General features: G+C 39.8%; 1 protein-coding gene across 12 annotated transcripts in view; it reads left to right on the forward strand.

The window, feature by feature from the left end:
* The window catches only part of ATP10D (ATPase phospholipid transporting 10D (putative)), a 55,777-nt gene that overhangs the window by 22,215 nt on the left and 11,756 nt on the right, over positions 1-21,806 (forward strand). For 9 of the 12 annotated variants that reach the window (XM_030491433.1, XM_030491427.1, XM_030491424.1 and 6 more), the window contains 14 exons: positions 556-687; positions 1,543-1,670; positions 1,805-2,057; positions 5,631-5,866; positions 6,440-6,625; positions 8,732-9,347; positions 10,780-10,889; positions 11,723-11,849; positions 14,061-14,245; positions 16,173-16,479; positions 17,108-17,184; positions 17,717-17,842; positions 18,308-18,508; positions 21,321-21,401. In XM_030491433.1, the coding sequence (XP_030347293.1) occupies positions 556-687; positions 1,543-1,670; positions 1,805-2,057; positions 5,631-5,866; positions 6,440-6,625; positions 8,732-9,347; positions 10,780-10,889; positions 11,723-11,849; positions 14,061-14,245; positions 16,173-16,479; positions 17,108-17,184; positions 17,717-17,842; positions 18,308-18,508; positions 21,321-21,401 (2,765 nt within the window). The remainder of the gene's footprint in view (positions 1-555; positions 688-1,542; positions 1,671-1,804; positions 2,058-5,630; positions 5,867-6,439; positions 6,626-8,731; positions 9,348-10,779; positions 10,890-11,722; positions 11,850-14,060; positions 14,246-16,172; positions 16,480-17,107; positions 17,185-17,716; positions 17,843-18,307; positions 18,509-21,320; positions 21,402-21,806) is intronic. The other 3 variants (XR_003992162.1, XM_030491428.1, XM_030491429.1) reach the window with 3 other exon arrangements.

Below are 21,806 nucleotides of genomic sequence, written 5' to 3' on the forward strand. Positions count from 1 at the left end.
ATGTAAAGAACTGATACATCTGATTATTCATGGAAGGGCAGCTCTGTTGTATGTGAACAGGCCCTTGTCCTCAATTGTTAGTTGCAATGGTAAACCCAGATTTTGAAATGGACATGCAGATGAGTGGCTTGCTTAGAATTTTTTTCCTGGTCCAAAACTGAAGCTAGTGCTCTTCTTCCTTGTTCTGTATTAAAGGGTAGGGTTTTAAAACTAATCAATAAGATGAATCCAGACAGTTGTAATACAGGTGCAGGATTTTGTAGAAAATATTATATATAATGTAGAAAATATCAAAAACGAGATAATTTCTATAGGAAGGAATATTATAGACAGTATAAAAGTTAACATGTACATGGCAGATTTTGGTTTAGCTTGTTCACTTTTCTTTAGGACAGAATTCATATATTGTAGGAGCAGTTAGTTTGCTCATATTTACAATCTCTGTTCAAATATTGGTTTATAGAAATGTCTCGTTTCTCAGACCTTTAGAAATGCAGAGAACTTGTGGTTCCGATACCTGCTATTAGAAAATTTCAACCTGTGTTGTGGTTACAGGTCATGAAACCAAAGCCATGCTGAATAACAGTGGCCCTCATTACAAGCGCAGTAAATTGGAAAGAAAAGTGAACACTGATATTCTTTGGTGTGTTGTGCTTCTAATCTTTATGTGTTTAACTGGTGCAATAGGTAAGTAAGAATCAGCAAACTCCTATTTTCTTCTCACAGCCTATAATGCTTGATGTTTATTTTGGGGCTGATTCATTTTAACAGCGCACCTCAGAAGCTGCTGTTATCCAAGCATAATTCTCTAGCAGCTGGGGATGCTGCCGGGTTTTAGTTCATGTTGTCATGTTTAATCTGGAGTGTGGTCAAGAGGTATGTTCCTCGTGTGAGTTTGTAAGTCTGGAACCTGCTCCTCCAATTGATGTCTCCTTTCTCTGGTTGATTTGTCTTTTCTTTCACTCATTGCTCTGCAAAACTCCTACTTTCTTTTAGGATTTTTCAGGTAACATGAGATGCATGTACAGCATTGTGGAGAGAGGCCTAGTGTGACTTGAGTTGTAAGGACTTAGTACTCTAGGGAGAGATTACATAGTGAACTTGAGTAAATCTAAACAGACTAACTTCTATGACAAATCAAAAAGGTGTTTAAAACATGTCTAAAAAAACTTCCTCAGACTACACTTAATAACGATGATGCGTTCACATGTTAACTAAAAGCTGGACAAGCAAGGATAATACAATTAATTGTCAGAGGTTTTTCTGCAGGAAAAAAAGAGTGTTTATCAAGTGTAGTTAGTATTCCTTTAGTTCTGAGATATGCTGTATAGATGTTCTGATGATAGAAATGCATGTAAAGTATTTATTCAGATGTACATTACTTAATTTTAATGGGGTTCCTGATGAGGAAAAAATCAAGAGATAAAACGGTATTTTAAAAATGTAGCAAGAACTTCAGAGTATAACACCTAACACTATGACCCTGAGCTGTAATACAGTTTACATACAACTGACTCACTTTATCTTGTTCTCATTTTCAAGGACATGGAATTTGGTTAAGTAGGTATTCGGAAGTACCTTTTTTTACGATACCTGAGCCAGATGGGAAATCGATTCCTCCAGCATTAGCAGGGTTCAATATGTTCTGGACGATGATCATCTTATTACAGGTAACTGCTTGTTGGTCATATTCTGATCTCATTCATATCCTTGATGTAACTCTTCAGCTTCAGTAGAGCTACTTCATGTTTGTAACTCGCCAAAGAGTTTGGTTTTATTTAATCCCCGTATTTTGTTTTGGTAGGTCTTGATCCCAATTTCTCTCTATGTTTCAATTGAAATTGTCAAATTGGGACAAATTTATTTAATACAGAATGACATTGATTTTTACCATGAGAAAACAGACTCAACAATTCAGTGTCGAGCACTGAATATTGCTGAAGACCTTGGCCAGATTCAGTATATCTTCTCTGACAAGACTGGAACCCTCACTGAAAATAAAATGGTTTTTCGGAGATGCAGCATTGCAGGACAGGAGTATTGCCATGAGGAAAATGGTAAGACACTAAACGTGTTCACAATGAGTCATTTTTCTCTTCTTAGAAGCTGAAAGTTTTGATAGGGTCCAGTGGGCTTCATGAGGTTTCTGTGGCATTACACACTCACAGAAGATAAGAATTCAGACTGATCCTACTAATAGCCACACGTCTTTTCCTGCTATTTAGATCCCTTCATATATAGTGTATTAAAAGACTTGAAGGCTGGCTGTAAGGTGTTGATTTACAGCTAGTTAAGTTTCAATGTATTTGATACCACAAACAAAACATTCTTTACTCACTGTGGAAGAAGTCGTGCCTACTGTGTTTTGCTTCTCTCCCTGCAATATTCAGAACCCAGAACATTGGAAAATACCCATCTAGTCTTTCCCTCCTTTTTTTTTTTTTCTTTGTTGACTAGAGTGCCAATGCTTACCTAGCATTTTAGGGTTCAGACATCTGCTGGCTGCCACAGCACCTTTATGTAGTCTGTCTTAAGGCTCCAATTTAACATACTGTTGTCCTTTAGGATACAGTAACCCAAATAAACTACGTAAAAAATTAGAGCTTTAACAGTAACGTTTAAGTACAAGTCAAGCACATGTGTGTACATGTGTGCATTAAATACCTCCATCAAAAATAATGACTGTTGTATTCTTACTTACATCTCACACACCTGTTTATTCTTAGCCAAAAAGCCAACAAGCAGTGTTTCAGAATAGTTGTAGCCTCACTGTCTAATAGTGTAGCATCTTTCAATGTACCTTTCATGAGAGCCCACTTAAAGCTTTCTAATATCCCGGAGAAGATAGAACTCCAGGCAAAAGAGAAAATTGGGCAGAGTGACATGAAGTCTTTGATTCCATTATCTGTTTTATTAATTAGATAAAACCACAAAGTTCTTATTGCTGTTACTGTATGTAAGTACAGTGGCTGCGGACATTTGCTATTTTGCTGGTGGGCAGTGCAGGTATTCCATATGAGATCAAAGGTGAGGTGCTGACAGCGGCCACATGCAGCACAGCTCTGTATTAAACTCCCCCTTGGGGTTTTGGTGGTTTTGCTGCCAGATAGAGCTGTTCACAACTGCGAGCAAAAGGCACACCCTGCTGGCCACAGCATGAATCAGTTCAGCCCTTCTATTGTGTTGCAGATGGTTACACAGCATTTTTACAGTAATTTCTGCACATATTTTGAAAATCTTAAGGTGTGCCAGTCCAGGTGCTTATTTGGCTTCACATAATTATACTGGGAAGGATGACAACAGTAAAGTGAGGAGAAATATTTTTGAGTTTTGAACTTGGTGAATGAACAACTTAAAGAAAAAGTAGAATATGTTTTCAGAGCCCTGTGTTTTACCTGGAGGGTGAGCATGTGCTTCTTTCTAACAATCTAGAAATTATGTGAGCCCTGAAAATCAGTTTGAAAAATGTTGGAAGTCCTGTATTTCAGTTCTGTTTAACATTTGTCCGGTTGCATAGAGCTACTATTTGCAAGGCTCCTGCTACGTATAGTCAGAGTTGCACTGCAAGACAGTACAGTCTTTTGCATACAAGCCACTTAGTCTTTATATATATTTGTGTATTGATATCTGTATTGCCCAGGGTAAAGCAGTGCACATGAGGGAAGCACACAGCAGCAATGACTGTGATTCAGCATAACCCTTAAAATAGGTGCCCCAGGCAGTTCTGTGTAATGTAACATGTGCCTCTTGGACCATGACAGCAGAGCAGTGTGCTGTTATTAAGAGGTCCACAAATGTTACTTTAGACAGAGCATGCAGGCTTCTCGACAGCCTGGGAAGAAAGCAGAATGGGCATGTGTTGTTCAAATCTGCCTCTACAAACATGTACTAAGTCACTGTTGCTGCTTTCTGCTAAAAGGTATCAATACCATGTGTGGGATATTGTATTTGGTAGTTGTGGAGAGCCAGTTTGTTACATTCCCACCTATCTTTTTAATAACAGAAATGTGTTATTAAATTCATGTTGACATCAGGGAGATGGCCTGCCAAGGAAGGTGTAAGCTCTGGTCTCCCTGCTTTCCTGAACTCATCAGAATAGCAGGATGAGGGACAGGAGGCTTTCATTTATGTTCCAGAAACAGAATAAAGCAGGAAATAAAGAGAACTTAACAGGCTAGAAAACCCAATAGCTCGTTTCCTGAACATAGGTGAGCTCCTGTGCTTTGGCTGGGAGGAAAAGGACTCACGAGTGACGTAATAAACTTATTTCCATCTCATTCTGAGCACCAGAGCTGGAGACGCAACTGTGAATAGGTTTCCCATTTGTATAAAAGAGAATTATATCGCACTGTTCACTTCTTTCCTGTAAAGTAGCTGCCAATTTAAAGAAGAAAAAAATAGGGAATTAGTGTTGTTGCAGATGTCTGTATGTTAATACTGGTTTTTTCCTAAGATGCCATTGTTTGTATTCACACTTTAATGAAATATGTAGGCAATGCACACCTCTCAGAACAGTTTTTCCATGCTGTCTGTGGATGCAGGCATTGAACCACTAGTTTATGTTCATTGCATGCGGTTTTCACAGTGACAGGTAAAAACTTGAAAGCTGAATACCATACAGTGATCCAGTGCTGTCTGGATTGAGATTGCAACCTCTTGAATGTCGTCCAACACTGTCCCAGAACTCCAGTGCAAACACTTGAGTATGTTCTTAACAAGCACATGATAGCATAGGCAATGTTTCCATTTGCTGCAGAGGTTCTTTACACCACTGATCTCCCTAGCTAGATTTGTGAGGCACAGAACTGCATTTATATCTTTGGTGTAAAGGTGTTAGAGATGTCAATATGAAGTTTTATTATTTAAACCTTCTTTTCAATAAAATACTCAGAAAATGTGTGTGTGTGAGGGGGTGTCTAATACAGAAACGATTGTTTCAGTGAGTTCCTGCTAGAAGCTGTACTTACCAAACCGCCAGCATACAATCCTGATCCATGATCAAATAATTAAGTCAAAAAACTTATCAAGAGGTAATCTGGTCCCATTTCTCTGGGCTAAGGCAGAGTTGTTGCTATCATTCTTTATGAATTTTTTATTTGTTTGTTTCTTCAGAACCTCCAGTGAAGTCCAGTTCAGTGCTTTCTCAGCCATTCTGTTCTAGTCTGTCTGTCACATCTTCTCTGACAGAGTTTTGCTGACACCTGGCCTGAGTCTGTTACGATCTAGGGCCATTATTATCCACAGCGTGCATAAAAACCAGGCTATTTACTTTTCTCTGTGCAGTTGCCCTTCATGTACTTGAAGACTATTATTTGGCTCCCATCAGCGTGCCCTTCTGGAGGCTCTGTAACTCCAGCTTATTTTAGTGTTTCTGTGCAGATTGTGTTTTCTAGAACCCTGATCATTCTTGCTCCTGCTTCTGGATTCACTCTAGAATCTGGAAGTGTGACTCTTGAAGTGCAGTGTCTCAAACAGAAAGTCAGCTTGGTGATTTATTATGGGTTTTGTTTTCCATAAATAACTGTATACTAAATTCTTACTTTAAAAATTTGTTTCCTGAACCTCCAAGCAGTGTTTTAGACAAGTTTCTTCCTGCTCATGGAACAATAATTTTGTTTCCCTTTCCATAGCAAGAAGGCTGGAATCCTATCAAGAGGTGGATTCAGATGATGAGGATTCAGCTTATCATCAGTGTGGCTCTTCGATGCATATGTCAAAATGGCGGGGGCAGGACTGCAGAGCTGTGAATGAACCTTTGAACAGAAAGTCTTTGAATTTGTTGTCTGGTAGTCATTCTGCATTAGGAAGGGAAGATGGAGCAGGTGATGTTCCCCCTTCAGGACATGTTGCTTTCAGCAGTCCCATTGTAAGTAAAAGCTGTAGGTTTCGATGCTAAATTTCTGCCGTAACTCATGAAGGAATATCTTTTTACCATTTGAAAAATCCTTTTCCTCTTGATCAAAACCAGAGCCTCCCATGATTGCTTGGCAGCATCCTATTTGCACAGGTGTTTGTTGGGTCATGAAGGTGTATGCTTTAGTTCTTGCTGCTGTGAGTCCATGATCACTCCAGCTAAAATGACCAGCTTCATCTTAATAACAGTTTTTAATTTGTTTTAAGAGGTTTCTAGCATTTTCTGGTTTTAATGGGAAATATCTGGATGACCAATACTTATTGGAGGTTGTAGAGGTAAAAACTCAGCTTCTCTACCTGAAGATGTCTAATTAGCATTCATCATACTTAATCTCATTTGAAGTGTCTGTGAACTATGGCTTTATTGTTTACCTGTCTGGGCATGAAGTTTACCATTTTTAATGGGCTGACAGAAAGCCATGAAGACACCATAGTGTTACTTTATTTCATCTGTGACTAGTTTAACCTCCAGAGACTGAGATTAAACTTACAACCTAATGGACAGTTTTGTTCATTTCATCAATAGGAAACGGATGTTGTACCAGACGCACAACTGCTGAAGAAGTTCAGTCAAATTTCTTCTCATTCCTATGATCAGTCAGAAGCTAGCAGCAAGTTATCTCTGGAGACAATGTACATCACTGACTTCTTTCTTGCTCTGGCAATCTGTAATACTGTGGTAGTTTCAGTCCCCAATCAGCCACGTCAGAAGGTAACAAGGTCTTATTTTTGGCTATTTGGTTATATTTGTAAAGAAATGAGCTCCCTTTGGTTTGATTGCAAAAGGAAAAAACAATTAACTGACATTTAAAAAATTACCCTTTTCTCCTCTGTTGGTGTGTCCTCTTACAAAGATGGGAATTACTGTAAACCCACAAAGTGCAATGAGTTAATGTGTAATATAATGCTGGTAGCATTTTTCAGCAGAAGAACTTGGCTTCAATATTTTTGCTTCTGTGTATAGACAGTTCATAACTTCTACAACACAAATTTTGAGATTAAATTGAAGTTGTGTTTTTTTCTATATTCTAGTTATGTTTTTCTAGATATGTGCACAGGTTCCTTTAAAAGTACCCTAACATTCAGGTTACCTTTACAAATAGGTTATTATTGGCTGAAAGATAAAAATAATCTCAGAAGGCTCCCAGAATATTGAAATTGAGAATGGTCTTACCCATTCCCTGACTATTCAAATAGAGTTTCAGCAAAAGTATGGAAGGTCAAGTTTCATATATGTAATAATCTGAAGAAAAAATGCTTTGCTGTATGGCATGAAGTGTATGTATGCCACTTTGAGTGTACAGTGCCTTTGCTAGACTGTCCTGGTTTAATGGTCTGGAGTGTGTGTAAGTATTCCTGAGACCTGTTGTTTTCAGAGCACACAGCCTAACATTTTTTTAAAGATACTAATATCTTTTTCAAATCCTTCCCCCCACCCCACCCCCCCCCCCCCCCCCGCGGGATGGGATTTTCATAAGCCCATCTTTTACCAATTTTGACTGTGTTGCAGCAGGATAATTCCCAAGTTTAGCTTTGATTTTCTGTCCCCCCATCCACTGGTGATGTCCATTCATTGACTTTGATTTTGGTGTCCATCTAGGCAGTGAACATGCAACCATTGCTAGAGATGTTCCCAAAAGGTATCCTGTGGAGTATAAAGGTATCCTCCTATGTATAAATGAGAGTGGTAGTTTAGTGTGCTTCCAGGCATTCCCAGAAAGCATAGCAGGCAGCCTACAGGTCCATGTGTGGATGGGGCACCTGTGTTCATAGTTACTAATCAGTCACTCCTTAAAGGTGATATAGAAAAAAATACAGGCAAGATTCTTGTTTTTTTGAGAATCATATTTCTGGATGACTTGCTTGCAGGGGAGATGATCTCCAGGTCACTAGTAGGTAGGTCAGGAGGGGCAATGTAGCATGAGGTTTCTGAGTTCATGCAAAATGACATGGAAGAGATCAAGGCAGCATAAGTTTTCAGTGTTGCCTTAGGAAGAGGCAATGAAAAGATGTTCCTAGTCTCTATTTCCATGATGCTGAATGCAGACACATTACAACTTGTGTGCAGCTGTGGTAGAACTGAAGCCAGAGTCTGTCCTTGCTTTATGCTTTTCAGTGGCAAAGGAGAACATGCTTCCTGATGACAATTCATTCTTAACTCTTACCCAGTAACAAGAATTAAATAACAAACTTGCGTGCCTTGTTTCTTGTTTCTAAGCTATTGGCTGCCTGACTGTTCTGAGAAACAATAAACCAATTGTTTTATAACATTTATGAGAAAGGAACTGTCTTTTGTTTTAAATTCAGACATTAAAGAAGTATCGATATGAGGTATTGTATTTTTTTTAGCTAGTTACTGTAGGAGGTATAGAGTTGCTTTATTCTTCACAAATACCTTGCTAATTCAGAACAAGAATTAAAGTGTTTAGTTCCATTTGCCACAAGTTTTAAAAGTTGTGTCATACTAATGTTTTCATTACTGAAACAGTTTTAAAGAAGAGTCATGAGTCAGACTTTGAATGCATATGGTTTTCAGACCTGAAGTATTTTACAATACTTTTGGTTTGAATAATGAAGCTCTTCCAGAAGCTGTTTAGTGAACTCATGTGGTTATATGTTATATGTTTAATTGGTTATATGTTTATATGGTTATATGTTTAATTGAGCTGGCCATCTTTAATACAAGCAATCAAACTCATGGTAAATTTTAAAATACTACATTCATTAAGAAACATACATGGTTTGTAAGCTGTCCTTCTTCAATTTAGTAAAATACAAAGAATTTAACATAAATGCTTTCTCTAACTGTTTGTTCCAGATGAGACTGTCTTCGCTGGGTAGGATGCCAATTAAATCACTTGAGGAAATCAGGCAGATGTTCCAGAGGTTGTCAGTCCGAAGACTAAGTTCTTCCCCACTTCCAAGTGTGAAAGAGTCATCATCTGAAAGCCCCAGTAGTTTTGTGAGCAAACTATCTATTTTCAGAGTGAAAATGGCTTCACCTGCTTTGGATGGAACTGCTCAAAGGGCTGCTGAGCCTCACAATGCGGACAGCCCAGAGAATTCCCAAGTGCCTCAAGAACTAGATATGGTGAATGTAGCTGCTGGCTGTGAACGCAACAGTGCTACATCATCTATTGAATTGTCTCCCTTACCTAAACTTTGTTATGAAGCTGAGAGTCCAGATGAAGCTGCCTTAGTTCATGCTGCTAGGGCTTATAGATGTATTTTACAGTCTAGGTCTCCAGATCAAGTAACTGTGGACTTCGCAGGTCTGGGATCTTTAACGTTTCAGCTTTTGCATATCCTGCCTTTTGATTCAGTGCGGAAAAGGATGTCAGTGGTGGTTCGGCATCCAGTCTCCAACAAAGTGGTGGTGTACACAAAAGGTGCAGACTCAGTCATGATGGATTTATTGAGAACTGCATCTGAAGGTATGTAGAGAACTTCTAATTCTTTTCTCACCTTTATCATTCTTCAGCACAGTTGAACACATGGCCAGATTCATGAGAGACAAGTAACCAAGCAGAACTATTTTCTGTGAATAGTTCCTTATAGCGAACCCAGAAAGGTAGTATTGCTTGTCACCTAGATATGACTGGTATGCTGGTGTGGAAACTAAGAGAGAAGCAGCTCTTATTCGAAGGATTTAGTCATGTCTAAGCAGATCCTTTGGAGGGGTCTGAAGTATTTCCAGTTACAAAGGCCACCTGCTTGAATAGGTGACATCTGCTACACAGCAAGAGGTGTTTATTAGAGTGAGATACTTCCTAGTCTTTGCCTATGTTAGTGTTTCTGAGCTGTTCGAGAGAGGTTTCAGTAGCAGATGTCACCAATCAGTGCTTTTTGAGGTTTTTTTCCTTTGATTACTGACTATTTCTGTGTTTCTAGGTGTAATAATGATATCTATAAATGTGTGGTGCCTCCTGATGGGCCCTTTTTTAGGGGGTAAACGTTGTTTGAATGGGCCACTGGAGGGATGCACCATGTTTAAGCACTAACTGATTTGTTCATACACTAATGAACAGTCATTGATTTTTAACTGAAGGCAGTAAAGAGAAAGCATTATCTGTGTATGTTAGAAATAAATACCTAAATATACTTAAGTTTACAAGATGTTCCAGGTGTTTTGGGGTTTTTTATGGTTTGGAAAGTAATATAAGGAATTATTTTTAAAGGCTTGCTTTCTGCAGAAAGGAGTTTGGTTTGTATGTTCTGTGGCTGGCTGATCTCAGTAAGGAAGAGGGGTATTTCCAGTTCCAGGGGTGGATTTTAACTCAACCAACATTAGCTTTCTAAAGTCCAGACAAAAAGCCTCTGTAGGCCATGGGGCAGAACTGGTACCTCCAAAATCTGTCATCTTACTAGGGGTAATTTTATGTTTTGAGGTGCTTTTCCTTACTTAGATTCTCAAGGTAAGCTTGGAACCTAACTTCTACGTGTCTGAAGTTAGGTGAGTTGAATGCCTGTCTGAATAGCCCACCCCTTAACAGTTATTTTTAAAAATGCTTTTCTGTGACTGCCCTTTTAGCTCCCTCCCACTAGACCAGTGACAGTAAAGCTGTTTGGGTGCCTGTGACCCAGTTCATTTTAGAAAATTATCTTACTTTAGAAAAACCTTTTGTTATACTGCTGGCATCCAGAGATGTATCAGTACCAGATAGGTTCCCGCTCACTGCTGGTGCCAGATGCTCTCTATAGATACAGCCACAGTACATCATGCAAACATGAAGATACTTTCACAAGTAAAATGAAGCCTGGTAATATTTTGATATTTTAAAAACTTATTTAGACCTTCAAAATTTTCTGCTAAATTTAGCCTAAGAATGCATATTTAAGTTGCTTACTTTGTTTTTTGTGTGATAGTAGATACTAATAATTCAGAAATGGAACAAAAGAAGATTAAAGAGAGAACTCAGAAGCATTTGGATGACTATGCCAGGAGAGGACTGCGCACTCTGTGTATTGCTAAGAAGGTAATCCTTTTAATACATATTTTTACGAATGTCTGTGACCAATCTGAGTGGTCCAGTGGAACAGACACTTTCTAAACAGATGCTTCCATTGCTACATTTTGTTTATCCTTATGTTCTTTTAGGAGGCATTTGTAAGTTGACCCAAATAAATTCCTGACTTCTGTTAGCTTGCCATAGTTGTTGTCTGTCAGCTTAGGATGCCAAGCAGCTTAAGAGCTTAATTCTAAGATGGGGGTTGTCAAATAGTCTGGTTTTAATTCCAGAGTCCTGAGTGAAACTTGCCCGGCTTGGAATTCCAGACACAGAAAACAAATAAAGTCAGACCTAGTTTATTTGGTTTCACAAACAGTTTGCAGTGTTATAAGCTCAGGATGCAAAACTTGGGTGATGTTTTGAGATTCCATTTTAAATTCAAAGCTGCTCAGAAGTAAAATTCGATGGGGATTGAAACAGGTAAGAAACCTCTTTACAAAGCCTTATGCAAAGTGAAAGTACTTGCTGTGTAGCTGTACAGTCATCAAATTGTACACAGCTATACAGTGATTCTATGGCTGTGTCAAAGGTGCAATTAAAGAGCAGCATGGCGAGTATACTATGCTTGTTGGCCTGCCTTCCGTCTAAATGGAAATCTGTCGGGCAGCTCCAGGAACCTGCAGGGTGCCAGTGAGTAACCTGGTTTGTAAAGCCCGGCAAAGTAATCTGACACTATGGACATTGTACTAAATCCATGAACGTGATGGGGCATTTACGACAGCAAAGTAACTGTGAGGACACCAAGGTGCCTTCGAAAACACAGTATAGATACATGCTATATGTTTTCTCTCCCTCTGTAGGCGATGAGTGATGCAGAATATGCAGAATGGTTAAATCACCATTTTTTAGCAGAAACCAGTATTGACAACAGGGAGGAGCTGCTGCTTGAATCTGCCATCAGGCTTGAGACCGAACTAACTTTGCTCGGTAGGTAGAGAATGCTGTAACTCCCAGGAAACTGCTTATGGTATTCATAATTGGAATTTACTTGGAATTAATTTACTACATGTTACAAGTTTGTGTAACACATAGCTTTCTACAGGCCTAGAATTTATTGTCATTCCTGAATTTCCATAAATCTTGCTGGTAACTTTGTACTAGTTGTAAAAAACACTGAAGACAGCAAGTGTTCTGTTGTTTGTCAAGAGTGAAATTTTACTAATTGTCCTTTTTTTTTAATTTGTTTTCTTTTTTGTGCTCACCAGGTTTTTTAAGTGTCATCATAATAAGCACAAGAAGTGATAGTAACAAATCAAAGGCCTGCCTGGGTAAACATACACAGGGATCCCACTTCTGGCCATGTTTTCCATCACTGTTGCATTTTTGGCGCAGTGGGTATGCTTGTGCTGTGTCCTCCTGTAATAACATGGAGATAAGAAGTCAGGCATGCTTTTTCAGGAACCATTCCTCTGGTGGTCATTCAGCTGTGCAGAAATGGGGAGGCCAAGACGAAATGAAAAACGTTTGGTATAGATGTGTAAAAGGTAAACTGCAGGCAGTATGGGATAATAGCTCCACAGGACTGCCCACCAAATAACATTTGGAAAACAAAATGCAAAGATCTGACTGACTGACCGTGATGGTAAAGGCACCTCATGCTACAAGCTGAAGAGAGACAGATTTTATTGTGTAGAAAGGTGTTACTCCCTTCATTCTGTGCTACGTCTGCTCAGTGCAAATGCCATAAATGCCTTAGTACTAAAAGGAGGGGAGAGTTAAGCGTATAGACTGCCCAAGTTGAAAGAACATTTTTCTTTCTTCCCTCAATGCCTGACAGTGTCTCTCAAAGCAGTTTGCGTCAAATAGATCCCAGCATCTTCTCTTCTGTCACTTTTGTTTCCTTGCATCAAAATACAGGCAGAGCACAGAGCAAGGACCTGGAGGTTTTTGTCTTCCCAGTGACCAGGGGCCATGAGCTCTGTGCAGTGTTGGCAGCTACTTAAGGAAAAAATTGCTATAGCATGAGAAATTTGGTTGACCTTTTGGCTCTTATCCATCCCCATATGACAGTGCTTTGTATTCAAATTGCTGGCTACAGGCCCACACTAGAAACATGCTAGGAGGGAAAATTTTGCTTTGAATTTTTTTATTGTTTGTCTTTCAGAATGAACCTAGCTGCAGCTGTCTGAAGTTTCTTTCTGAGAAACTCTCTTAGCCTGAGAATCCCACAAGACAACCCATGTCTTCTGGTTATGATTTAGTACCATTTGTGTTGTGAAAAAGCGATGAAAATGCCCTGTACCATAGTAAATCACTGGCACTGCAGCTTTTCAGAGTTGGTTCTGTTCTATGCTGATGTTGTGTTACCTCATTTTTACCAGAACAGAAGATTTTGTTAAGCTGGTTTCAGGGACACAGGTCTGCCTGCTGTGCACATCAGAGAAAAGGATATCTCTCTTAAAGTCTCTGTATTTTTTTGTTGAAAGTCTTTCTTTAACCTCTGATGGTTGTGTGTTAAAGCAGGCGTTTCCTCCCTGTGGGAGAACATGTCAAGGTTGGCAGTGCAGGCAGAAGGAAGGGCAAACACAGAGCTTAGTACTATGAATTGAAAGGACCTGTGACAGCAGGTACTGCAGCCATGAGTGTGGAAACCTGATGATGAATGTAAGGTCTTTGCAGCAGTGTGCAAAAACATGCCATAAAAGGAGGGGATTTTGGTGTGGAAAAGGTGAGGGCATGGGACAAGAGGTATACAGAATTCGGCTTGGGGGGCAGACTTGAGGATAAGGAAGAGAAGTGGGCCTTGAGATAGGAAGGATTGAGCTGATACATGAAAGAAGGTTTGGGGTAGTCTGGGGTGGGAGGGACTGAGAATAATAGCATATATTTGTCATAAGAAGCCTGGGAGTCTGTGTCTCACAACCACTAGGGGATGTAACAATTGTGAGAATGAGACAAGTTGGCTTAAAAGGGTCTTCTGAAGAGTTGGAGGTCCCCGAGGCTATAACCAGGGTGTGTGTCAACAGTCTCGCATGTGATGAGCTCTGGCACAGAAAGATGTGGAAGGGAGAAATTCCCAAGCATATCCCAGTAGGGTATCTATTTCGGGATGTGGATACACGTGGAGAACCATCTTCTGTCACTCTTGCAGTACTTGGTTTTGGAAATACAGTAGCACTCATCTTTGTCTAAATTAAGGTGCCACTGGCATTGAAGATCGCCTGCAGGAGGGTGTTCCAGACACAATACAAGCCTTGCGGAAAGCGGGAATAAAAATATGGATGCTGACAGGTGACAAGAGAGAGACAGCTGTCAACATTGCCTATGCTTGTAAACTGCTGGAACCAGATGACAGAATCTTCACTCTCAAGTCACAGAATAAGGTGAACGGAAAGTTACACTTTTCTTCATGTTATGTGTTGGGTTTTTTTTTTTTCTCCACTGAAAAATTCAGCCAGGCTGTATCACAAGGCAGTACAGAAAAATAAAATGTCCTCCGCTTTCCCAACCAACTGAAGACAGCATGATTTCCTGGAAGATGAAAATACTGGAAAACTGGCAGTTTGCTTCCTTGCAGGTAAAATATTAAATCCTTTATATGTACGTATCATTGGTTTCTTTGTATACAGTCCCTAAATTATGCTTAATTATTTTAATTGAATAAACTGCTTCATTTCTTTTTGTGGTGGGTTAGAGAGTTGACATGGCCTCAAGTTGCATCAGGGGAGGTCTAGTTTGGATATTAGGAAAAGTTGCTTCACTTGGTTGGTCAAGCATTGGAATAGGCTGCCCAGGGATGTGGCTGAGACACTATCCCTGGAGGTATTTAAAAGACATGTAGATGTGGTGCTTAGGGACATGGTTTAGTGGTGGACTTGGCAGTGCTGGGTTAACGATTGGACTGAATGATCTTAAAGGTTTTTTCCAACCTAAATGATTCTACTGTTCTATGTTACTAGAGATTTCAGATGGCTGTGAGTTGCTGCATATTAGCAATGTAAGAATTATGGTCATGTAAATTCTATTGTATTAAGTTTTATGGTGCTTTGTGTAAAATATTTCCTCAGCCCTGCTTGTCTTGCATGAATGTTCAAAGAATTGTCTCATGAAACTACATTGTAAACCATTCAAGAAAACTAATCTGCCAACAATTTTATCAGAGAAAAAGCTGCCTTCTCCCCACCACCCAGTAATTCAGTCATTGATAAAGAGTGGTTAAAACTGCTGCTGTTTTGGGAGGCAATTTTAATCCTATTTGATTGTTGTGTCCTCTCGTGGATGCTTATAACCAGTAGTTTTTCAAATCTTGATTTTTATCAATTCGAGGGTTCTTAAGAGAGAAGTTACTAGCTGTAACTGGTAATCCAACATATGAAATGTCGCGTCTCAGAGCAGAGACATGAAATCTGAGACTTCTCTAAAGGAGTGGAGGATTCTTCTGAGACCTTTCATATTTTTTTTTTTCTCTGTTTATATGTTACTTTAGAAATTCAGTTTGTATCTGCCATAAAAGATAGTGTGGCAAGTGGTAACTGCAGGGAAAATAAAGTGAAAAAGAAAGGATTTTTAGTCCAGTTGCATTAGAGGAAAGCTTGGGGTTTGATTTTTGCTAACACTTTTTTCTTCCTTTTTTCCTACAGGGGAATGAGTATCTTACTTAACAGTGAGAACTGAGACCTTTCTGCAGAAGTGCTCATCCTCCCTCTAACTAGGCTTTGAAATAAAAAATAGACAGTATTCAATACCGTTGCATTTCAAAGAAAAATAATGAGAAGATTTAAGAACACGTATTTTCTTCTATATAGCATGCGCATTACATATATTGATACCAAGAATCTTTTGGGCATCTTATATTGATTCCACAAGGCCAGTTCTTCAGTAATTCATTGCAGCTCACCTATAATCTGATTTGAAATGCACTTCTGGCTTTGCATGCTGGACAAAAGAAGTGTAGAGAGCAAAAGTCTTCTATCAAAGCTGCATTTATTTTACAGAATCCTTAATATTTTTCTTTTTTCTGCTAGTCTTATGAACGTTTTCTGATTTGCTTCAGTTTTTTCCCTTCTAGTACAATACCCAATACAACCTACTTAACAAAGTTAAATCACGGGCCCTTCTATTAACAACAGACTGCATCCTTTGTGATTTTAAAGAGTTCTTCAGCCTCATGTCTGAGCCTTTCTGTATTCAAGTGAAATGCTGCACAAGGGCAGCATCTGACTTTTTCTCCATATGTATTTCATAAATTGAAAAGGGAGCCAGAACACAAACAGTATTTTAATAAGTTGCCTTACTCTTGTCTTTGATTAGGATGCTTGTGCCTTGGTGATGAGCAAAATTTTAGAAGGCATCCAGAAGAATACTTGTAAAAAACAACCCAGTCAGAAACTTGGGAATGTCTCTGCAAGTCTCTCCACCCAATCTCCAGGGTTCAGTGCAGGCCTCGTTATTGATGGAAGGACTTTGGAGCATGTCCTTCATGGCAGCCTACAGAATGTTTTCTTGGAACTCACAGAAAAATGTCGGGCTGTAGTCTGCTGCAGAGCGACACCACTGCAGAAGAGTGTCCTGGTCAGACTGGTGCGAAGTAAGCTAAAGGCAATGACATTAGCTGTAGGTGAGTCCTGTGGTTATCTTCTTTTCTCTGAAAAGTAGAAGCCAGTTTCTTCTCTCCCCCCTTTTTTTTGTTTTTTTTGTTAATGTCTGTCACAAAATTTACTTTACAAAGGATAATCCTTTGAATCATAGTTGTCTCTGATGTAAGATTATATTTGTATTCCGAAATAGCAAATTTAGTCCATAAATTTCTCATGGTAACCTAAAGCAACAAGAACAGCAGCAGTCCTGCACAGTGTTATGTAACATGTCCAAAGGAGTAAATAAGGGTTTTTTTCTTGACATTCTCTATCACAACCCCTCAGAACAGGGAGGGAGAGGGGAGATGACTGGCTGAGATTTTAAACACCCATATTTTCTGTTCCAGCATACCAGCTACATTCTAACAAAATGAACAGCTAAAATCCATTTTGGAGAATATAGCTCATTTCAGTCTAGTCTTCCACTTACCCTGCTTTTTGTAGGGTTTTCCCTAGGCTGCACTGTTGGCCATAAAAATGTTTTTCTCTACTCTCTGTGGTCTTGTATATTTGTCTTTTTCTGCCACCCCCATATGCAGTAGCCAGCAAAGCTGCCTCCAGGTTGCATTCCAAGTAAGAGAGTTTAGTTTTTTCTTCTTTTCTCTGTAGGTGATGGTGCCAATGATGTCAGTATGATCCAGGTGGCTGACACTGGTGTGGGAATATCGGGCCAAGAAGGCATGCAGGTAGTGTATACAAAGACATCTGCAAATGACATCAGATTCCATTTTAAATTGATTCAGAGTTTATGCTGGAGGCCCAGTGGCTCCACAGCCCATTACTGAACACGGGCAAGAGTTTGCAGCCTGAGCTCACACCCAAGCCTTAGCACTCTTCCAGGAGTGCTCGGCAGCTGAATGCTTCAAGGATTCAAACTCCAAACAACAGAGCTTGCTGAGTATCAACAAACTCCCTATTACTTGTGTCCTGCCAGGAAACAAGCAGCCTAAGCATCAATGATTTCTGCGCAGTTGTGTGGTAGTAATAAAGACAGTCATGTTCCTGCCCATGTTGTTGGGCTGAGCAGTTTGTATTAGTGTAAAACGTTGTATGAAGGGACTCAGGTCTGAGTGAGGCTAAGACTGTAAGCACTATGTATAAAAAAAAAATCATAAAAGAAGACTTTACATCAGCAGGTAAGTTGCTCATTTGGCAGTACCTGAAGCTTATCTTTAACATCTTGGAAATGATATATCCTTTCCTTTATGTGCATTGCAGGCTGTGATGGCAAGTGACTTTGCAGTCTCTCAGTTCAGACACCTCAGGAAGCTGCTGCTTGTCCATGGTCACTGGTGTTACACCAGACTTACCAACATGGTGCTTTACTTCTTCTACAAGAATGTGGTACGTAGTAGTCCCATCCCAGGGAAATCACATTTTGCATATGTGAGACCACTGAAGGGTTTAGTGGGGCTTTATATTCTTTTTTATTTTTCTATTGTGAACAGTTTCAAAAAGCATCAAACAATTTCATTTTCCAATTTGTGTCTGCAGAGACCAGAGACAGTTATTCCTTGGATTGAATTTCCTACTCAAGTTATCTGATTAAACAGCGGGTAATGGGCATTACTAATGTAGTGGTAGCGTGACTATTTAAACAACTCATGTGCAAGTTTGAAACGTAAAGCTGTGACAAGTTTGAAATGTCTAGTCAAATATAATCTTGAAGTGTAGGATTGGCATGAACTCCACAGCATTTATAATTCTGTTTCCACAGAGTACTGTGGAAAGGATCTGCCTGTTTTCTTCCTGGCTTTTAAACCCCTTGTCTATGGGTAACATTTTATCATGCCATCTTTGACTTTCCAGGCCTATGTGAACCTCCTGTTCTGGTACCAGTTCTTCTGTGGGTTTTCAGGCACATCAATGACTGACTACTGGATCTTGATTCTTTTCAATCTCCTTTTTACGTCGGTGCCGCCTATCATTTATGGTGTCTTGGACAAAGATGTGTCTGCAGAGGTACTTCTGCAGCTCCCACAACTGTACATGATGAGCCAGAAATCTGTGGTAGGTTAAAGAATGCTTGGTCTGAAGCAAATTGGAATAGTCAGCATCTGAGCCATTTCTGTCTGTCTTTCCTTCATGGTTCACATCAGGCAAACATGAAGTTTAAAACCACTTTCTCCATTAGAAAAGCATCCAGGCTTGTGCAAATAAAACAAAACCTGTTTTTTCAAAAGTTTTTGTAGGCTTTTGTCAGCCATATACACCTAATCTTATCAAATATTTGATGATAAGAGAAATTAAGGACTTTAGGGGGAGCATTGTACTAGATAAACATGGTTACCAGCTTGTTCAATTAAATCACTGTCTCAGCTGTCAACATTCTTCCTGAAAATGCATTTCTTCTGAGCATCTGGGCTTACTTTCAAAGATAAGGGCACTAGATCCATCTTTTTTCACTGTTGTTTAAAGGTCCCACCTGCCACAGTAATGAGGCTGGGGGTGCACAAGAAGTTGGGAGGGGGGACATAGCCGAGGCAGCTGACCCCCACTGACCACAGGGATATCCCTTATCATATAGCATCATGCTCAGCATGTAAAGCTGGGGGAGGAAGGAAAGGACACACACACACACTCAGAGTGATGGTGTTTGTCCTCCAAAGTAACTGTTACTCATGATGCAGCCCTGATTTGCTGGAGATGGCTGAACACCTGCCTGCCCACGGGAAGTGGTGAATGAATTCCTTGGGGTGCTTTGCTCACGTGTGGCCTTTGCTTTCCCTATTAAAACTGTCTTTATCTCGACTCAGGAGTTTTCTCACTTTTGTTCTTCTGATTCCCTCCTCATCCCACTGGGGGGGGAATGAGCAAGCGGCTGTGTGGGGCTTAGTTGCCAGCTGGGGTTAAACTGCAACAAAATCTTAATTAAAATCGTATTTTTATTATAACAATTGAAAGCAGTGGCATACTGAGCCTGAGACAGAATAAATAATGGTAACGCAGAGAGAGGAAACACTTGAGCGTATGAGTCACCTAAAACTCACCATTTACTTTACAATCATAGCTTTTCAGTGACAGACTTGTCATTAGGAAGCATTTCTTTACAGAGGGAGTGCTCAAACACAGAAACAGGCTTTCTAGAGGGGTGGTCGATGTCCCAGGCCTGTTAGTATTTAAGAGGCATTTGGACAATGCCCTTAATAACATGCCTTAAGTTGGTCATTTCTGAAGTGGTCAGGCAGTTGTAGGGCTCTTCCAAGTGAAATGTGCTGTGCTGTTCTGTACTAGTCTAACAAATGCTACTAAAAAAATGAGCTATGACATGCAGTTTCATCTGTATAATCTGACAAAAGTCTAGATCTGGTTTAGAAGGGAGAAAAAGATATACGGTGAGGGGCCAATTTGTTCTGTTTGTTTGTGGACCTTTACACTTCGTTTTGCATATCCTTAAGTGGTTTATGTTGCTTGGTTTATGATATTTTTGCTAAACTAAGTAGTCTTCTGGTACAAATCTGAGTCCCTGTAGAGCAGCTGAAGCAAATCTGTGCTTTGTCAATCAATCAGAGAAGGTTTTGACTAAGTAAAGGTTACAAGGCCTCAGGATTTGGCCCTTTGGTTTTGTCTTCGGGATATGTACAGTGGGCTAAGCTGAAGGTTTTGAGGTAGCATAATCACAATTACTGCATTATACAAGTTCCCCCCCCCCTTTTTTTTCCCTTAACTTTTATCAGAGTTTTTCTGTTTTGTCCATCATTGCCTTGCTCTGTGGTTGGACTTGTTAAGTAGTATATCATATCACTTCTTGCATGGAAGCACAGTAAAATAATTGCTTTTATTAAGTGCAATATAGAAAATCAAGTGCAGTATAGAAGACAGAAATGCTTTAAAAGATGTAGTATCACAATATTGCACCATGATATCACAAGTGCACAGATCTGTACAAGCTATAAAAATGGACAGTAACTTGGATTTGTGTTCAGTACTTTAAAGCACTTCCCTGACAGGCAAATAAGGTAAGTTTCCCACACCACCTCCAGAGAGCAGTTCAGTTCTTGAAAGAGCTGAATTGCTTTTTGGAGAAGCCCATCTCTCTCCGCTAATTGAAGAGGAAGTCCTGGGTGACTAGGCTGCTCACCTATGTGTGTCAATTTGGGTCCTGAAGGAATGGGATTTATCTGAGCCAGGGCAGATGCAACGGTGGTTTTATAAGCAGTTGAGCTGTCATAGCAGTTTGCTGCCACTAAGTGAGGAAGGCTCGTTCTTTCTCCTCTTCTCCCTTCTTTTCTTCCCATTCCCTGTTTTCACCCACATAGTTAAACTACATTCCTTGTGCCAGCTTGATTGTCCCATCAGATCTCCGAGGCTTTAGCTCACCAAAACAGCAATGTGTTATTCCAGCAGAAAAGCGAATTGGTTTCTCACATTCCAGTGAGTCAGGTTAGCTCAGAGGAGTCCAATCTGTACAGAGGAGTAAGCCAGCACAAATTAAGAGGCAGAAGCACGTGTACTGAAAAAGGGGTAAAGATAGAAGAAAGTGGGATTTGGTGTTCAATGATAGTAAGCTGCTAGGGTAATTCAGTGTACCCTGTCCTACCTGCCTTAGTACTCAGGTAAAGGCTGTGGTAGGTCTGTTCTGGCAGAAACAGCTCTAAGATCAGCTTCTGGATCTGGCTGTTGATTTAAATACTAACAGTTAGCTACTTGTGTGGAGTGAGATCTTTATTCTTATTGCCATAACACAGAAGATTCCTCTTCACTGAGAAACTAGCTGGAATTACTTCTGAAGATAATCTTTCCCCAGATCCAAATTAATGCTAATTAAGGATGCAGCAGTTTGTTCAATTTGTTTATTTGCCATTATCTGTTTTTCTTACAGGCTTACTTGCCTTCAACATTCTGGATAACCTTGCTGGATGCTTTTTACCAAAGTATTGTTTGCTTTTTTGTGCCTTACTTTGTAAGTGTTGGATATGAAACACATTTATCCATTTTGACATACTAAAACCCCAGACAAATTAGAGAATAAAACTAAGTGTTTGATTTTACTTCTTCATATATAACTGTGTACTAACAGGATCATCATTGGAACTGAGCTGAACTGCTGACAAAGGGGAGATTTAAGTTAGACATTAGGAAAAAATTCTTCCTTGTGAGAGTGGTGAGACACTGGCACAGGTTGCCCAGAGCAGCTGTGCCTACTCCATCCCTAGAAGTGTCCAAGGCCAGGTTGGACAGGGCTTTGAGCAACCTGGTATAGTGGGAGGTGTCCCTGCCCATGTCAGGGGGGTTGGAACTAGATGATCCTTAAGGTCTTTTCCAACCCAAACCATTCTATGATTGTGTGGTATTGAAAGTATTCATG

Source organism: Strigops habroptila, chromosome 7 (assembly GCF_004027225.2).
Source record: "Strigops habroptila isolate Jane chromosome 7, bStrHab1.2.pri, whole genome shotgun sequence".
In the NCBI taxonomy this organism is placed as follows: domain Eukaryota; kingdom Metazoa; phylum Chordata; class Aves; order Psittaciformes; family Psittacidae; genus Strigops; species Strigops habroptila.